Here is a 14210-nt window from a genome sequence, read left to right as displayed (position 1 = left end):
GCTCCATGTAACAGAGCTGAATGTCACTTTTCAGCTCTTGTTGTCCACATCTTTGGGTCTGACAATGACAGGACAAATTGGTCTATTTCAGGAAAGGCAGCATTAATTATAACTGCTGAGATAATTTGTAATGTTTCTGTATTCTTTTGTTAAGTTTCTTTTTGTGAGATGCTAGGAACTGAAGTTTATTGCACAACTTTTGAATCCAGACTGAGGGCCTTTATTTCAATCTTCATTCTTGTTGTAGTATGAATAGCTGTGAGAATGAAAATCAGCATGCAATATAAATTACATACGTTGAAAGACAGACAATAAAGTATGAGAGAGGGGAAAGAAGGAAGCAGGAGAGACCCAAAAATCAGATGAAAAATGCTTTAAAGATTTTGCAAAACTCCCTCAGACTGCAACTTTTTAAACAATCAGAAAGATGTAGGCAAAACGTAAAGGTTAATCTACAAATAACAACACTGGGTATTGAAATTGGATATAAAGGGTGTAGTAGTAGGGCGAGACGTGTAGGAGAGAAGTAGCATTCTGGCCTCGAGAGAGAATGACACAAGAAAAACCGTTGCATGTAAAACTAAGATACGGGCCCCCAAAATGCCACAAATTGCAGTAAGCTGTCACAGCTGTGAGATACCCTGGAGAATGAACCTGGCTGAAAAGAGCTCTCCAGAGATTTTGCACAGCTGGTTGCCTGCAGCAAGTGATGAAACTTGTCTTGCAACGGTTGAGTGAAAACGACTCTAACATCCATACTTGAAAAACACTTAAATTACATTAAAACAGGTAAGTAGCCTGCTCAGTGACTCCTGAGGAGTCTGGAAATGGGATTTCCGTCCATCTGGAGGCTAACTCGCGACACGTTAGAATGGTTTACTGTCGGTCAGAGCCAGCCTGTTTGAGCTCGACCACCGCGTCCCCCCCCGGTCGCCCCCCAGCACGGCCAGTCGTCGCTGTGAAGGGGAACGCTGTCTCTCGGGCGCCGCCGGCCCGCGGGGCGACCCCGCCACGCCGCCTCACTGCTGGGCCTCACACGCCCCGGCCGGCGCTGCTCCAGCCGGGCGGTGGCGGGCAGGGCCGCTCCCCGCCCAGCCGGGCCTCCGCCACCCGCAACCGACATGGCCGCCGCGATCGGCGCGTCATGCGGCCGCCGCAGCCGCCCCATTGGAAGAGGGGACGGAAGTGACGCGCGGGCGGGAGCCCGGCGAAGCAGGGTGGCGGGTGCCGGCTGCGCGGCGATGAACAGCCGCCTGCAGGAGATCAGGGAGCGGCAGAAGCTCCGGCGGCAGCTCTTGGCGCAGCAGGTAGCGGGCGGGGGCCGCGCCGGGCCGCCGCGCCGAGGGGGAGGCGAGGCCAGGCCAGGCCAGGCCGTCCCCCGCCAGGCCAGGCCAGGCCAGGCTCTGCCGGCGGGCGCTCGAGCGCCTGGGCCCCGCCCTTTCCCCGCGAGGAGGGGGCAGTGGGCGCGCGCCGCCGCAGGTGTAACGGTTCCACTAACGGCGGCGAGGGGCCGTTGGGCGGGGGAGGGGGCCGCCTTTGTGGCGGTAATGCCAGAGAGCGGTCCTGCCGCTGGCCCCGGGTGCCCGGCGGGCGGGCAGGGGGAAGCGGCGAGCCCGGGGGGCCCCTCGGTTTAGCCCCGCAACCCCCGTGGGAGAGGTGGTCGCTGCCGGGGGCCTCCAGCCCGCCTGCAGGCGGGCTGGGCTCTACGGAGGGTGCGTCAGGTTTAACGAGTGGCTCTTTGGCTTCCTGATTGTTACTGTTTGAGTGGTTTTAAATCGGTGGTAACTGTGGCTCGAATTTGTTGTGTAGTTAGGAGCTGAGAACGCAGACAGCATCGGTGCCGTGCTGAACAGCAAAGATGACCAGCGGGAGATCGCCGAAACGAGAGAAACGTGTAGGTCAGTACCGGGGTGCAGTTTCTGTCAGAAATTAGGGGGTTTCAGTAGTAATACAAGCCTTTGAAATAGCATGAGATTGCGCTCCAAAGAGCAAAACAAAATCTTACTGTTTATTTAAAAACATAAATTCGGTGAAAGGAAATGCTCTAATTATTAAATCTGAACTTTGCGTAAGGTGAGTAAGGTTTAATTATTCACTTCTAATAGCAGTTTGGAAATCAAGGCTAACTTTTGCTTCCCGTGTTAAAAAGCTACTGTGGAGCAAAACAGGTGTGAATTTAGAGTGTGCAGTCTGCATTGTCCTAGAGCCTTTACACTTTTGCTAAGAGCAGTTACCGGGCAATTTAATTTAAAAGTTCCTGTGGAACAATAGACATGTCTAGGACTGAGTAGCTAGTGCTTATTAATTCTCACGTGTAACAGTAATTTTCTTGTGTGAGCAGGCTTAATTTTGTAGATGCACCGCTTTAGTTAAAATAAGCGGTACCTTTTAGAACAGAAAAACGAGAAAGCGAGATATCTCTTTTCAGGAGTCCTGTCCTTAAAAAGTTGTGCTGGTCTCAAATATACTGAGAGAGGAACAACTTCTCATATATGAAGTTTCAAAATAATTTCAGACTTGTAACAGAAACATGTAGTCAAGGCAGATTATTAGAGATTTCTGAAATGCTCTCTCTGGAGAGAGAAACTGTTTTATATGAGGATTTTTTTTGGATGTTTATAGGGCTGCTTATGATACTTCCGCACCAAATGCAAAACGCAAATACCCAGATGAGGGAGAAGCTGATGAGGAAGAGATTGAAGAATATAAGGTAAGAAAAAAGGAAAAAGTTACTTTTCTCTGGTGTTCATGTGTCTCCAAGGGACTTACAAAATATATATGTATGCGCCTATAAATAAAAATAAATGCGATGTGTATAGGTACTTTAAAATATATGTCCGTTAGTGGCATCTCCCTTGATGTCTTCCCCTGCAGAGATCTAAGAGAGGGGGCATAGACGCTAAGTGATTCTCTTCAGACATGGCTTAGGTGCAATGAACTGTACACGCACCAGACCCAGTGTTTGGAGGCTTAATTTAGCGCTGCTCCTAGGAGGTGGCAGGCTTAGGTGATAGTGCCCACAGGGAATGGCAGCGTGCTGTGGCTGGCTGTCTTGTGTGGGAAGAAGTGGTTAAATGTGTGCGCGCTTGGGTACACACACAAAAAAAATCTTGACCAGAATTTCTTTGTGTCAGAAGAAAAGCTTGCATTTAGCAAGAGGCACAGGCCATTGGATGAGGTACAGGGAGGCTGAGGGTGTCTTCCAGCCTGCCTGTTAAGTGCAAAGGAATGCAGTTCTGGATGAATGGAAGAAATAAGGGATGCTAAGGGAATGGAAGTAGGACACTTGGTTTGAGGTGTGCTTTAAGTATCCAAAATATCCAGGAAAGGTTCAGTTTAAAAAAACAAAACAAAACAACTCCATGGTCATTGAAGAATGAGTGGTTGTCAAACTCTCACGCCTTTCATTTTTCAAATGCTCATCCAAGAGCTATTAGACAGCTGTCATATTTCATATCTAGCATGATGTTTTGGCTAAGATGAGTGGTAAAGAAAGGAGGTTAAACAAAGGCACGGTTATGATACAGCTGTCTTTCTGATTTGCTTTGTGATCTTGTTGCAGCATATATCCTCCCTCTCCTTTTTTTTCCTTGTCCTAATAACCTAGCTTCTCTGGTTAAGTAGAATCAAGGTCAGTGCATTTATAAAATAATGCAGTGTCTGCTGTTCTCTTGGATGCCTAAAAGTAGTAGTTTTTGAAATATGAGGCTTTGGTAGTGTTACATTTGTGCTCAGGTTTATAAATCTTATTGTAATAATGTCTATTTTACTTCTGTCTTACTAAAAAAAAAGCTAATGTATGACAGGACATTTTTTGATGACTAATTTTTAAAGTCTATCTGTAAGTGGACAAACATTCTCTTTTTAACATGCTGAGTGTTAGTCTGTGCATGTTGTTTAGCAAAACAATTAAGTTGCCCTCTCAAAGAAAGTATTTACAGAGTGCATGCACTGTTTGTGAAGTGGGATTTTTATGTTCACACCAGCGATCAGTTTGTATCAGTTTGTTTTACTCCTTCATGAAGTATGTGCTTAAACAACAAATTTTTTTTTCTGTGAAATATAGGTGGATAGGTCACTTCAGCTGGCAAAGCATATGAATCTTATCCTTAACTTTTTCTTCATTAGCATGGAGAAGACTTACCCTGAGGTGGGCTGTAACCACTTGCAAGTGGCCAAACTCTTGCTATATTGTTGAAATTGAAGAATATTTTAATAATATACTAGCTCAGACCAACTTCAGTCGAGCAGATGAATAGATTTAAGAAACTTGAAACTCCCGGTAGAACATCTATAGTGGAGTCATCAGCTGTTTTCTGCAGACATTGCTAATTCCCTATTGGCAAGGAGAAAAGAACTTAGTAAAATCCCATCTGTATTTATGTAACTTTTTCATTAGTACTTTGAGCCTGTTTAAATTGAGTCTTGTAATGTGAACTGTTACAAAAATTTTGATCCTTATGGTATCAAGCCCTATTGGATTATGTTTAATACTCCTTAGACAAAAGTAATAGTAGACTTAACTATTAGTGTTACGGACAAATATTGCAAGTTTGTCAGTTTTGTTAGGAAAATTAGAGGAAAGTATTTCCAATGTAAAGTGACTCATATGTCTCTGAAAACCTGACTTGCAGTGTAGGGTTCTACGTGACGGTATCTGTTAATCCTTCTGAAGTGGTTTAAAATTTTTGTGCCCTCACCTCAGATTTGGTGGGAATGAATGTGTCCTCAAACCTCAACTGCTCTAGTTGGAGCCTGAGCATCTAGCTGTAATTGTTGGTGAAGATGGGTTACTGTGAAGATACAACATTGTTACTGCGATGCAGTGTGATGGCACAAGGTCTGCAGCGGTAGAGTGTGTGGATGTCGGCATGAAACCTTTAAACAAATGTACTTGGGTATTTTAGAGGATTTCTGTCAGTTTCTAGTGTTCCAAATGGAAAGTGAAGTGAGCTGATGACACCTAAATGCCTTACGCTGATATTTTGAGAGAAAGCTAAACAGTGACATTGACTTTTTCATTATCTGGAGGAAGTGTGAGAGCAGTTTTTGAGATGAAGGATGAAGCATGTTAATCTCTCAGCCATTTAGGAACACCTGATGCGAAAAAAGGCGATGTTTTTTATTTTTTGGTTTTGGGACTTGTGTGGGGTTTTTTTTGTAGAATAAGCATAAATTTATAGTGATGGTTCTTAATAAGCATTGGGCTGATATGAAAATAAAGGGCAGCAAGGCTGCTTGTTAAGCTTCCCACTGGCAGCTTGACTTTTGTGTTGGAGCCTGACCATAGAGGTGGGAGATACAGGAAGAGATGTGTTATTGGCAAAAATAAATAATGGATATTTTAAGGTCAGAAAGTTGGATTGTGATTCTAAAGAACTTCTACAATACTCTTGTTTTTGTGGAACTGTAGCAGTTGTACTGGGATTACTTGAGCACCCTGGTCTGTATTTGGAAGTGATGGATAATGGGACTAGACTACCTGCTGCCACTCCCAGGCTTTTCATAACCTTCTGAGAGTTGTGGTTGTTGCTCCACCTCCCCCCTTCCCCAGGTGAATTTACTCAATTGTTTGAACCTGTTTTGTGGCAGAGAGTTCCAGAGTCTTAACTTTGTATGAAGTACAAAAATACCCATGGTTCAAATTTGCTGTTTGCCAGCCTAATTTGATACAGCTTTTTTTTACTTTGTTTCTGCAAGCAGTGGCCTGCGAGCTTGGAATAGTTCCATGTCATTGTTCTGGAGGCTGGAAAAATTTTACTTTGTTGAATCATCATAATTGCCTAATGTATCTCTAGTTGTTTGAAAAAACTATATGCTTGATTATTGTGGGTAGGTTTTTTTTCCCTAACTCAGCAACAATATACCAGATTTGGAAAACAAGGATGATTAATGTAGAAGAACCTAGTATCTTGTATTCTGTCTCTGCTTTGACTGTGTCTTTTTCCCTTTGAAAGTTGGTGGTGTGGGCTTTTTGTTTGTGGCCACAAGACTTTTTTTTTTTTTTTTTTTTCTTCTTTTTAAATCACCTGGGAAGGCATAACTGGGATGACTCAGAAGTAGGTATCTAACAGGTGCTTATCATCAGAAGGCTAAGATTTAGAGGAAGATGAAAGAGGAGAAACAGGTGTAAGCTTATGATGACATAAGCAGTTTTCAGTAAAACTCAAGCTTTCAGCTTTTTCTTATCTGAATAACACTTGCTGCTGCTTGTCTGCTGTTTGTTCCTTTTCCTTGTAAACACTCTTGCTGTTTCTGATAGTAATCTTTCTCTTTTTGGTTAAACAAACAAAAAAGAAGACTGTATCTCTGTAAGTTCTTCACCTGAATAATGGGGAGGGGGAATCTGTGACCTATTAATCACAGCAGGCATTTCAGAAGTTGGTTCGAAGCTCCAGTTTGGATACAACACAGAGCTTATTTTAAGATTTCAACTGCTAGAGGGATCTAAATAGGGAGAACACTTAATTTTTTCATTCGTCATTCAGACAGCTTATATAGCATAGGGTAAATGCAGCAGTGATAATAGCCTCTTCTCGGCGTCTTTTGATTTAATATGTATGTTGGGGGGAGAAGTTGAGCTCTTTTCTATGAGGAATCTGGTTCTCCATCTTTCCTTTTATTTCAGTGTGTTAAAATGTCTTGGTTTTTGAATATTTCAGCCTTGAGACTCCTTTTCTCCTCACATGAAGCACTATATTAACTGATAAAGATTTCTGTTGTAGTGCATGAAAGAGCATATGCATCCTACTAAAATATGGTAGATATTATTTAGTGGTTCTTCAGTTTTATTTATATACAATGTATATACTGGGTTGTTTCAGGATCAATGGGAAAACAAAGTGACATGAAGAAGTGAGTCTGTCTTTTGTTTCTGTTCTCTCTGAGTTCTGTGTTGGGTGTTCAGAGTATGTCAGTGTGACATCTCTGAATTCTAGAAATCTGATGAACGAACAGTTGGTGACACACTAACTGGGGAAAAAAATTGCAATACAATTCCTGTTTTCTGTAAATTTTGAGACTACAAAATGGGAATTTTGAAGTTACTTGTAAGGACAATCCAAATGAAATACTGGCTTGTACCATGTGCTGTTACTGCAAAGTGTGGACTTTAGCTGATTTATATAGAGAAGATGGTTTCAGTTGCTAGGGTTGGAACATAAGAGATGATTGAGTGGATATAAATATTCAAAAGTTCTACTACAGAAGAACTTAAATAGAATATGTAATTTGCTTTAGTCCAAGGAGTGATTTTTTGGGGGGACAAAAATTAAAAAGTTCTACACCTCGTAAAGCACTCCCTACACTGTCAGGGTCTAGAAATGAAGGGTTTCTTATTTTGTTCTTCTTTCAGAGGCATTTCCCAGTAACACTCTCCTCATTAATGAGAGAGAGGCAGACCTTTTTGGGAATAGGTAAGTTTTTTTTCACCCTTCAGAACTGGAGTTGAAACCATTCATGATCTGCTGTTTTAGGAGACTTCTGTTTGTAGACAGCCCACTTCTTTCATTATGAAGCAGAATCATAATGAGGAGAGAAACAACATGATCTTGCATACTTGTAATATCTGCTTTATTTCCAAGGATGAAGTAGAGCTGCAGCAAGATGAAGAGAACCTGCCCTATGAAGAAGAGATTTACAAAGATTCCAGTACCTTTCTTAAGGTGAGCTGCTTTTGCAATTAGAAGTCTAGTCAAAGCTGGCATAGTTGTGTTAAACTATTTCTGCAGTTGATGGTATTTGAAATACAGCTTTAAAGACTGAAGTAATTGGCTGGAATTCACAAGTACGGAAGTTGCCTGTGAAAGATATGACTGTAACTAGTGCTTACATTGATCTGACTAAAGATCTGGGTAGTAAGATCTGAGAAGTAATGGTGGTCCTGATTTGGAACTAAAAACACAACGACAGTCTGGACTAGTTTAGCTTATAAAGGCACGTTGAAAATGAAAAAAAAAATCTGCTACTTTCTCATTTATCAGACTAACACGTGTAGTGTGTGTGTGTATGTCCAATTATCTCCCTGTTGCTCTCGCTGAACTCCCTTTTGTTCTCCAGGGTACTCAGAGCTTAAATCCACACAACGATTACTGCCAACACTTTGTGGATACAGGACACAGACCCCAGAACTTCATCAGAGATGTTGGTATGTCATAGTCAGTAATTGTTTGAAGATAACTCATTTTATTCGATAGCAATTCTTTTTCTTCCCCTTTTTAATTTCTTACAGTTACTGGGAAATGTAGATACACATATACTTCATAGTTTTGTCTTTCTGTGTGAATGCACATCAATATGTAAATTTATATGCATTATTTTATTTTTAATCAATTAGGAGGTGATTATTACCAAGGCTTTTCTTACTCTTGGTTTTATTTGAAAATATTTAACCGGGAAGATTTTTTCAAAACTAAGCTCTTCTTGTTCCAGAAAGTAGATGAGTCTAGTGAGCAGATCTTGAAATCTTTGGAAATTTGAATAACTGACTTACAGTTCAGCTCTTTCCTGGACTGTATTGCCTCCAAGAATGCATGTAGCATGTAAAGTATGGAAAATACTTATATTTAAGTCAGTAAGCAATATGGATAATATTTACCAGCTAAATTATGTAACTGCTGACAACTCATTAGAAGGCCCAACATATTCTTGAGTTTAGAGAATGTTATTTTTTAAGTTTACAGTCATTGGGCCATCACTGAACTTGTTATTGGAATCTTATTTTATTAGGCCTGAATTTAATCTTTCTAAAACTAAGGTACAGTTTGCTCCTGTTTCCCAGAATGGGTGCCTGGTAGTTGTTTGGTTTCAAAAAAAAGCCCAACACCTCCCTCTGCAGTTCTCTGTGACACAGTTCTCTCTGTTTTAAAAAGTTTAAGAGTGTCAGGGCAAGTGTGTTGCGTTTATAGATAACAGCCCAAAGAGGCTTTGTTTGCCTGTTGAGGCAGTTAGTTTGTTTCTTCTCTGTGTTTTCTGAATGCTTCTGTGAAACACATCTGTATGTTTAGTATGAAAAACGGACTGCTTTGACTCAGTTATGTCTTTCTCTGAAAAGCACCTGGTCTTCACAGTTACGTACTTGAAATAGCTATACACTGTTCGTTGAAGTAAGATGAGTATGAAGAAATAGCAGCCCATGTTATTTACTCTGACTTCTCTGCTGCGTAAAGAATCGGGAAGGGACAGGACAAATTGTTACACTAGTGTCAATATGGAAATGAACGTGTCGGCAGCAGTTAGTCTAGACCCTTTATTAGAGATGAGGTATGTCAAGTTGCATATTGGTTAGCATACATTTTCTACATGAAGATGAAAACTCTGCTTAGGTGCTACTTCGTAATTGGACTTCTAAAGTTGAACTGATACTGCTTGGGAGGTGGGAATGGTACCTTTTTGGTTTGTGCTGATGCTACTGCTAGCAATAACAAAAACGTACTGTTTCTACTTATTTTTTGAAGGGGGAATGTAATATACTGAAGAGTTTGCTTGGGTTTTTGGTTGCGTGGTTTTTGTTGTTGGTTTTTTTTTCTTTTACGTTTGTGCAGAAAACCTGATTAGGGTTCTCCCTTTTGCATTCTGTATATATGAAAGGTTTGAAGATTAACATCATAAAGCTAAGTCTAGGAACCCAATAAATAAATATACATGTATTCAAAACTTCATGACTGACACCAGAGTACCAAATCTCAATATAAGGGTTGCCTAAGAGAACCAGCCACACTCCAGTTGCCACCTTAGAAATAGTCTTCAAAGGTTAAATAAGAGTATTCTGTAAACGAAATGTTAATTAGATCGTAATATAAACTTATGGATGGGGGGGATAACAAAATAATTTTCTCTCATTATTCTGGCACTTTTAGTTTAAATGAAAGATTGTTTCCTTGTGATAAAAGGAGTTGTGAACTCCTGATCACTGTAGTGCTCTAGAGAAGATTAGAGCATAGACACTATATTCGGTAACAGCCGTAATTAACTGGGTGAAGGCAGGAGGCTTTTGTGAAGTCCTGAACAAAAAACTGCTTTGAAGCGTTTGGTTTGTTGTAACAAAAATTAAAATGCGGCTAAGTATTAACATTTGGACCTATTCAGATTACTGGACAATGCTTAATTGATACAGATTTACTCTCTAAGTAGTTGTTAACTTAATGTTTTCTTCTTCTTAGGCTTAGCAGATAGGTTTGAAGAATATCCAAAACTTAGAGAGCTCATCAGATTGAAGGATGAGCTGATATCTAAATCTAACACTCCTCCCATGTAAGTATTCTTGTGGAAAATGCCTTTCTTCTCCAGACCTGTTTGAAGTTAGCTGTCTGCTTTGCAAATCTCTATCTTTAGCACCTGCTCAGAATTTACATTTTCTATTTCTGTTTGTATATACAAATTAATCAATTGAAACTTCAGAAGAATAAAATCAGTTTGTTTTTGTTAGTTTAATCTAAATGTTTAATGTAGTATATAAACTAGATTTTCTTTCCAGTGTGTGATTATTTATAGTATCTAAAGACCAAGCTGTCAACCGATTGGGCTGCAGGCTTTAATTTGGGAACTAAAAGAACATCATATGATCGTGAATCTCATGATATCATGCAGTTTACAATAACATGAAAAGCTTTAAAAAAAGTGTCCTCTTATATAACCTTAGTTGTTCTTGTAACAGCGTTTTTTGTATAATGTTCATCTATCATCTTAGTATTCATTAATCAGATGTTACTTCGTAGTTTAGGACCAAAAAAAGTTCAGGCTGGCTGGAAGTGATTTGTCCTATTAACTTCGAGTTATGTCTGAGTTTTTGCTGAACGTTAGACACAATATAAGCATGCAGTGTGTTACTCCCAGGAATTTGAACCTATCTGAATGTGAACCTAATACTTTTAATATACTGCCATCCTAATCTGTACCACGTAAAATAGCATTATTTCATGATAGTCACGTGAAAAACTCTGAAATAGTTGTCTGAACAACTAAGATACAAACTGTAAAACTCAACTTGCTATTTTGCAGTTAGATGCATTTTGGCATTCTTAGCCTTAAAGCACAAAAGGGGAAAAAATAGTAATCAAATGCTGCCTTCTGATAACACCAAATACAGTTACGGAATAATAGTAACTTCCAGACCCTTTCTTAGGGGAGGTGGTGGTCTGCTAATCAGCTTTTTTAAGGTTAAAGGTATTGAGGGGAGGGCAGTGTAATTTTTTTGATAGTGATACAGCAGTGAGCGGTGGGCAGGTGTGGAGGCCAATCATAAGAGTGCGATTGAGTGTGTATTTAATAAAATCAATGTGCGGAGAAATTATCCTTTTGTTATAGGGATAGAGAAATACATTTCTACTATATGAAAAGTAACCATGTTTCCAGTGTTCAGAATCTTCTGAACATAACATATAAAAAATGGCAATTCTAAAAATATGCCACTTTCCCAAAGTGAAGCAAAATAGAAGTCTGTTAGCCGGGCAGTGAGTGTTTGCTTCTTAAATGTTGATGTTTTCTCCTATATAGTCCATGGATGTACAGAAAGTTCAGTGGTTCTGTACTAGATACTGTTGTAAAGTCTGTGTGGGCATCTGTTTCCTGCTTGCTAAATTAGAATCCTAAAACCTGTTTATGGAGAGAAAGACGAGTTTTAAAATCTAACGCAACAGCATCCAGCCTAGGTTAAGTGAGAATGCGTTACGCATCTCCTCTGGATTTAGTGCATTTAAGCTATATGAACTACATAGGAGACTCTGCTCTTAACTGGCTACACAGAAGTGCTGTGTGGAGTATAATTTTCAAACCACTGTTATTGCTTGTCCAAGCAATCTACCATCTTTTGTTTAAACAGGTACTTACAAGCAGACTTAGAAGCTTTTGATATTAGGGAACTGAAGTCCAAATTTGATGTGATTCTCCTGGAACCACCACTGGAAGAATACTACAGAGAGACTGGCATTACTGCCAATGAAAAATGCTGGACCTGGGATGATGTAAGTATTTTTCTTGCTGTGAAAAGGATTTCATACATGTATTTAAGCAAATAGTTTGAGGTTTTAATTTGGTATCAAAATATTTGAGATGTGTGTTAGGGAAAAAAGGGATATGTTTTGTTTTGTTTTTTTAAAGAATAGTCTAGATTCTTATAAAAAACAAGTTTTATATTGTATGCATGCCTACACTATTTGTGTTAAAAGACTTTTTTTTTTTTTTTTGAGAAGTTTAATGAATTAAATATACCTTTTTGTTTTCCCTGAGCCTGGTTGAAAAGTTAAATCTAATAATAGTGGGTTTTCTCCCTACCCTTAAATTCCATGAGTTTTCTTTTCTGTTTGGTTTTTGCTGTTGAAATTCAGAATATCCATTGTAAATATTCCCTTGTTTCTTGAAATTCTCAAAGAGATTTTTAAGGTATGCTTTTTAATATGCTGGTCTTCTAGTCAAAAGAGTAGATGAGTATGCTTCACTGACACACCTCCTTTCTCCAAAGTATTGATTGGGTAGGAAATTTTAACAGTCAAACCCACTGTAATCCTGAGAAGCTTAAGAAAATAGATAAACCTTACTTGTGGAATTTTTTTTCTTGTGTTTATGTATTCCCTTACTGTTTAGTCACGTCACAGGTTTTTTTTGAAGCCATGTTGATTTCTGACCCCTTTTTGGGAACAAGGAGAAAACTTAATGTGCAAGATTTGATCTTTTTTGAGATCACTGTGGGTGGTTGGTTGTGATCTAGTTGTTGACTTGTTGTTTTATTGTGCTCTAGTAAACATTTAGAGAATTGAGTTAGAGAAAAAATTTTAAAGTTCTTTCTGTAGTAATGCACGTAGGTGCTTGTAAAGAAGGAAACACTCAAGATGTATTGTACAGTAAATTCTGTATCTTTCCCTTTTCACTAAAGTCAGCTCTGGAAAAGCAGGGTGAGGGCTGGAGGCTATGAAGTGCTGGATGTCATCAAGCATAACAATTTGATGACACAAAGCCTGCTGCCAAGTTGCCCTGTCCTTCAAGATTGAACTGGAGAATTCCTTCACTTGGGCATTGAATAAAAAACTTGTAATGCTAATGTCAAATAGCAATAAATTGGCTCTACTCTATGTATCTACACTTTACTCATTTAAAAAAAAACCCAACAACAAACCCACAAAAATGCAAACAAAAAAAAAACCCAACCTCACCCTCACAACAAAACAGACAATCTGTAGTAGAGAGGAATAGCTGATTAAAAAAATATTTATGTAACGATGTCAAGAATTCTTAAGTTCAGGCATATGGGTGGGAATATGCAACTAATAAATACCTATTATTTAGAGACCCTATTTGAAAGGTATGCAGGACTATGTCTGCATTAACAGCAGATTTGTCATAATATGAGTGAATCGGTAGTTTGAAGCAGTTGTTGCTGAGATTTTCTTATCTGTGTTCTATGTAGTTTGGGCGAGGGGGATGATGGTGTTACTTTAAACTAGATTTAGTTTGTCCTTAGGCTAGAACCTGCACAGGCATAAGTAAATCAGTCAAACTGAAGGATCATGAGAACAAAATAAAATTCAATCCACCTTTAAGAAATTAATTTGAAAACAAAGGCATTCATGCCTGTGATAAGAGACTAGGTAACTACATGTCAAGGAAGAGGTAGCTTCTGTGTCAGCCATTTTGTTACAACAGACAAAAATGGTGCTTGGCAGCATTGCCTGGGGAAAAAACATTCCGCCCTAACAGAAAAACTGGAAGTGTTGGAGGCAAGAGTCATCCTCTTAGTTGGGAGTTATATCCTCTTAGAATGGCTTCTGCTGCATTATTTTTTGTCACAGTGGCATTGAATGAAGCTTGATTTGGTGTGTTAGCAAGTTACAGATGAATCTTTTCAACTTGTAATGAGTAACAGATGCTTTGCATCTAACGTTATTTCATCCTGAATGTTACTCATTTGTCATTGCTGAATGACTGTCCTGATAAATTCTTGCTTCTTCTTTCCTGAAAGTGAAAATGCAGAGAATGTCTTTCCTATATAGTAATGGGAATTAAGCTGGTTTCTTTTATAATGCGTCTTCACAAGCTTCACATTAGTAACTCCAGGGCTGAAAAGAAACAGAGCACTATTACTCTGTTATTAAATCTTTTTGCTACCAATGGAATGATAAAATGAAGCAGAGGTTTAGGGGATAAAACATCATGTGGTTTGTATTAGTCTTTTAAGTCCAGAATTTTCTATACCGATAGAATTTCTGTTAAAAAGAATA

General features: G+C 39.3%; 1 protein-coding gene across 13 annotated transcripts in view; it reads left to right on the top strand.

The window, feature by feature from the left end:
- Positions 1–1171: 1171 nt before the first annotated feature.
- The window catches only part of METTL14 (methyltransferase 14, N6-adenosine-methyltransferase non-catalytic subunit), a 39273-nt gene continuing 26234 nt past the window's right edge, over positions 1172–14210 (top strand). For 10 of the 13 annotated variants that reach the window (XM_075150278.1, XM_075150272.1, XM_075150277.1 and 7 more), the window contains exons 1-7: positions 1172–1307; positions 1810–1898; positions 2623–2710; positions 7584–7664; positions 8059–8146; positions 10161–10251; positions 11819–11960. In XM_075150278.1, the coding sequence (XP_075006379.1) occupies positions 1242–1307; positions 1810–1898; positions 2623–2710; positions 7584–7664; positions 8059–8146; positions 10161–10251; positions 11819–11960 (645 nt within the window). In that variant the 5' untranslated portion in view covers positions 1172–1241. The remainder of the gene's footprint in view (positions 1308–1809; positions 1899–2622; positions 2711–7583; positions 7665–8058; positions 8147–10160; positions 10252–11818; positions 11961–14210) is intronic. The other 3 variants (XM_075150282.1, XM_075150281.1, XM_075150283.1) reach the window with 2 other exon arrangements.

The sequence above is a fragment of the Calonectris borealis genome, chromosome 4 (genome assembly GCF_964195595.1).
Source record: "Calonectris borealis chromosome 4, bCalBor7.hap1.2, whole genome shotgun sequence".
NCBI classification, from domain to species: Eukaryota; Metazoa; Chordata; class Aves; order Procellariiformes; family Procellariidae; genus Calonectris; species Calonectris borealis.
Note: the sequence above shows the minus strand (reverse complement) of the source record. Positions and strands in the feature narration are given on the sequence as shown.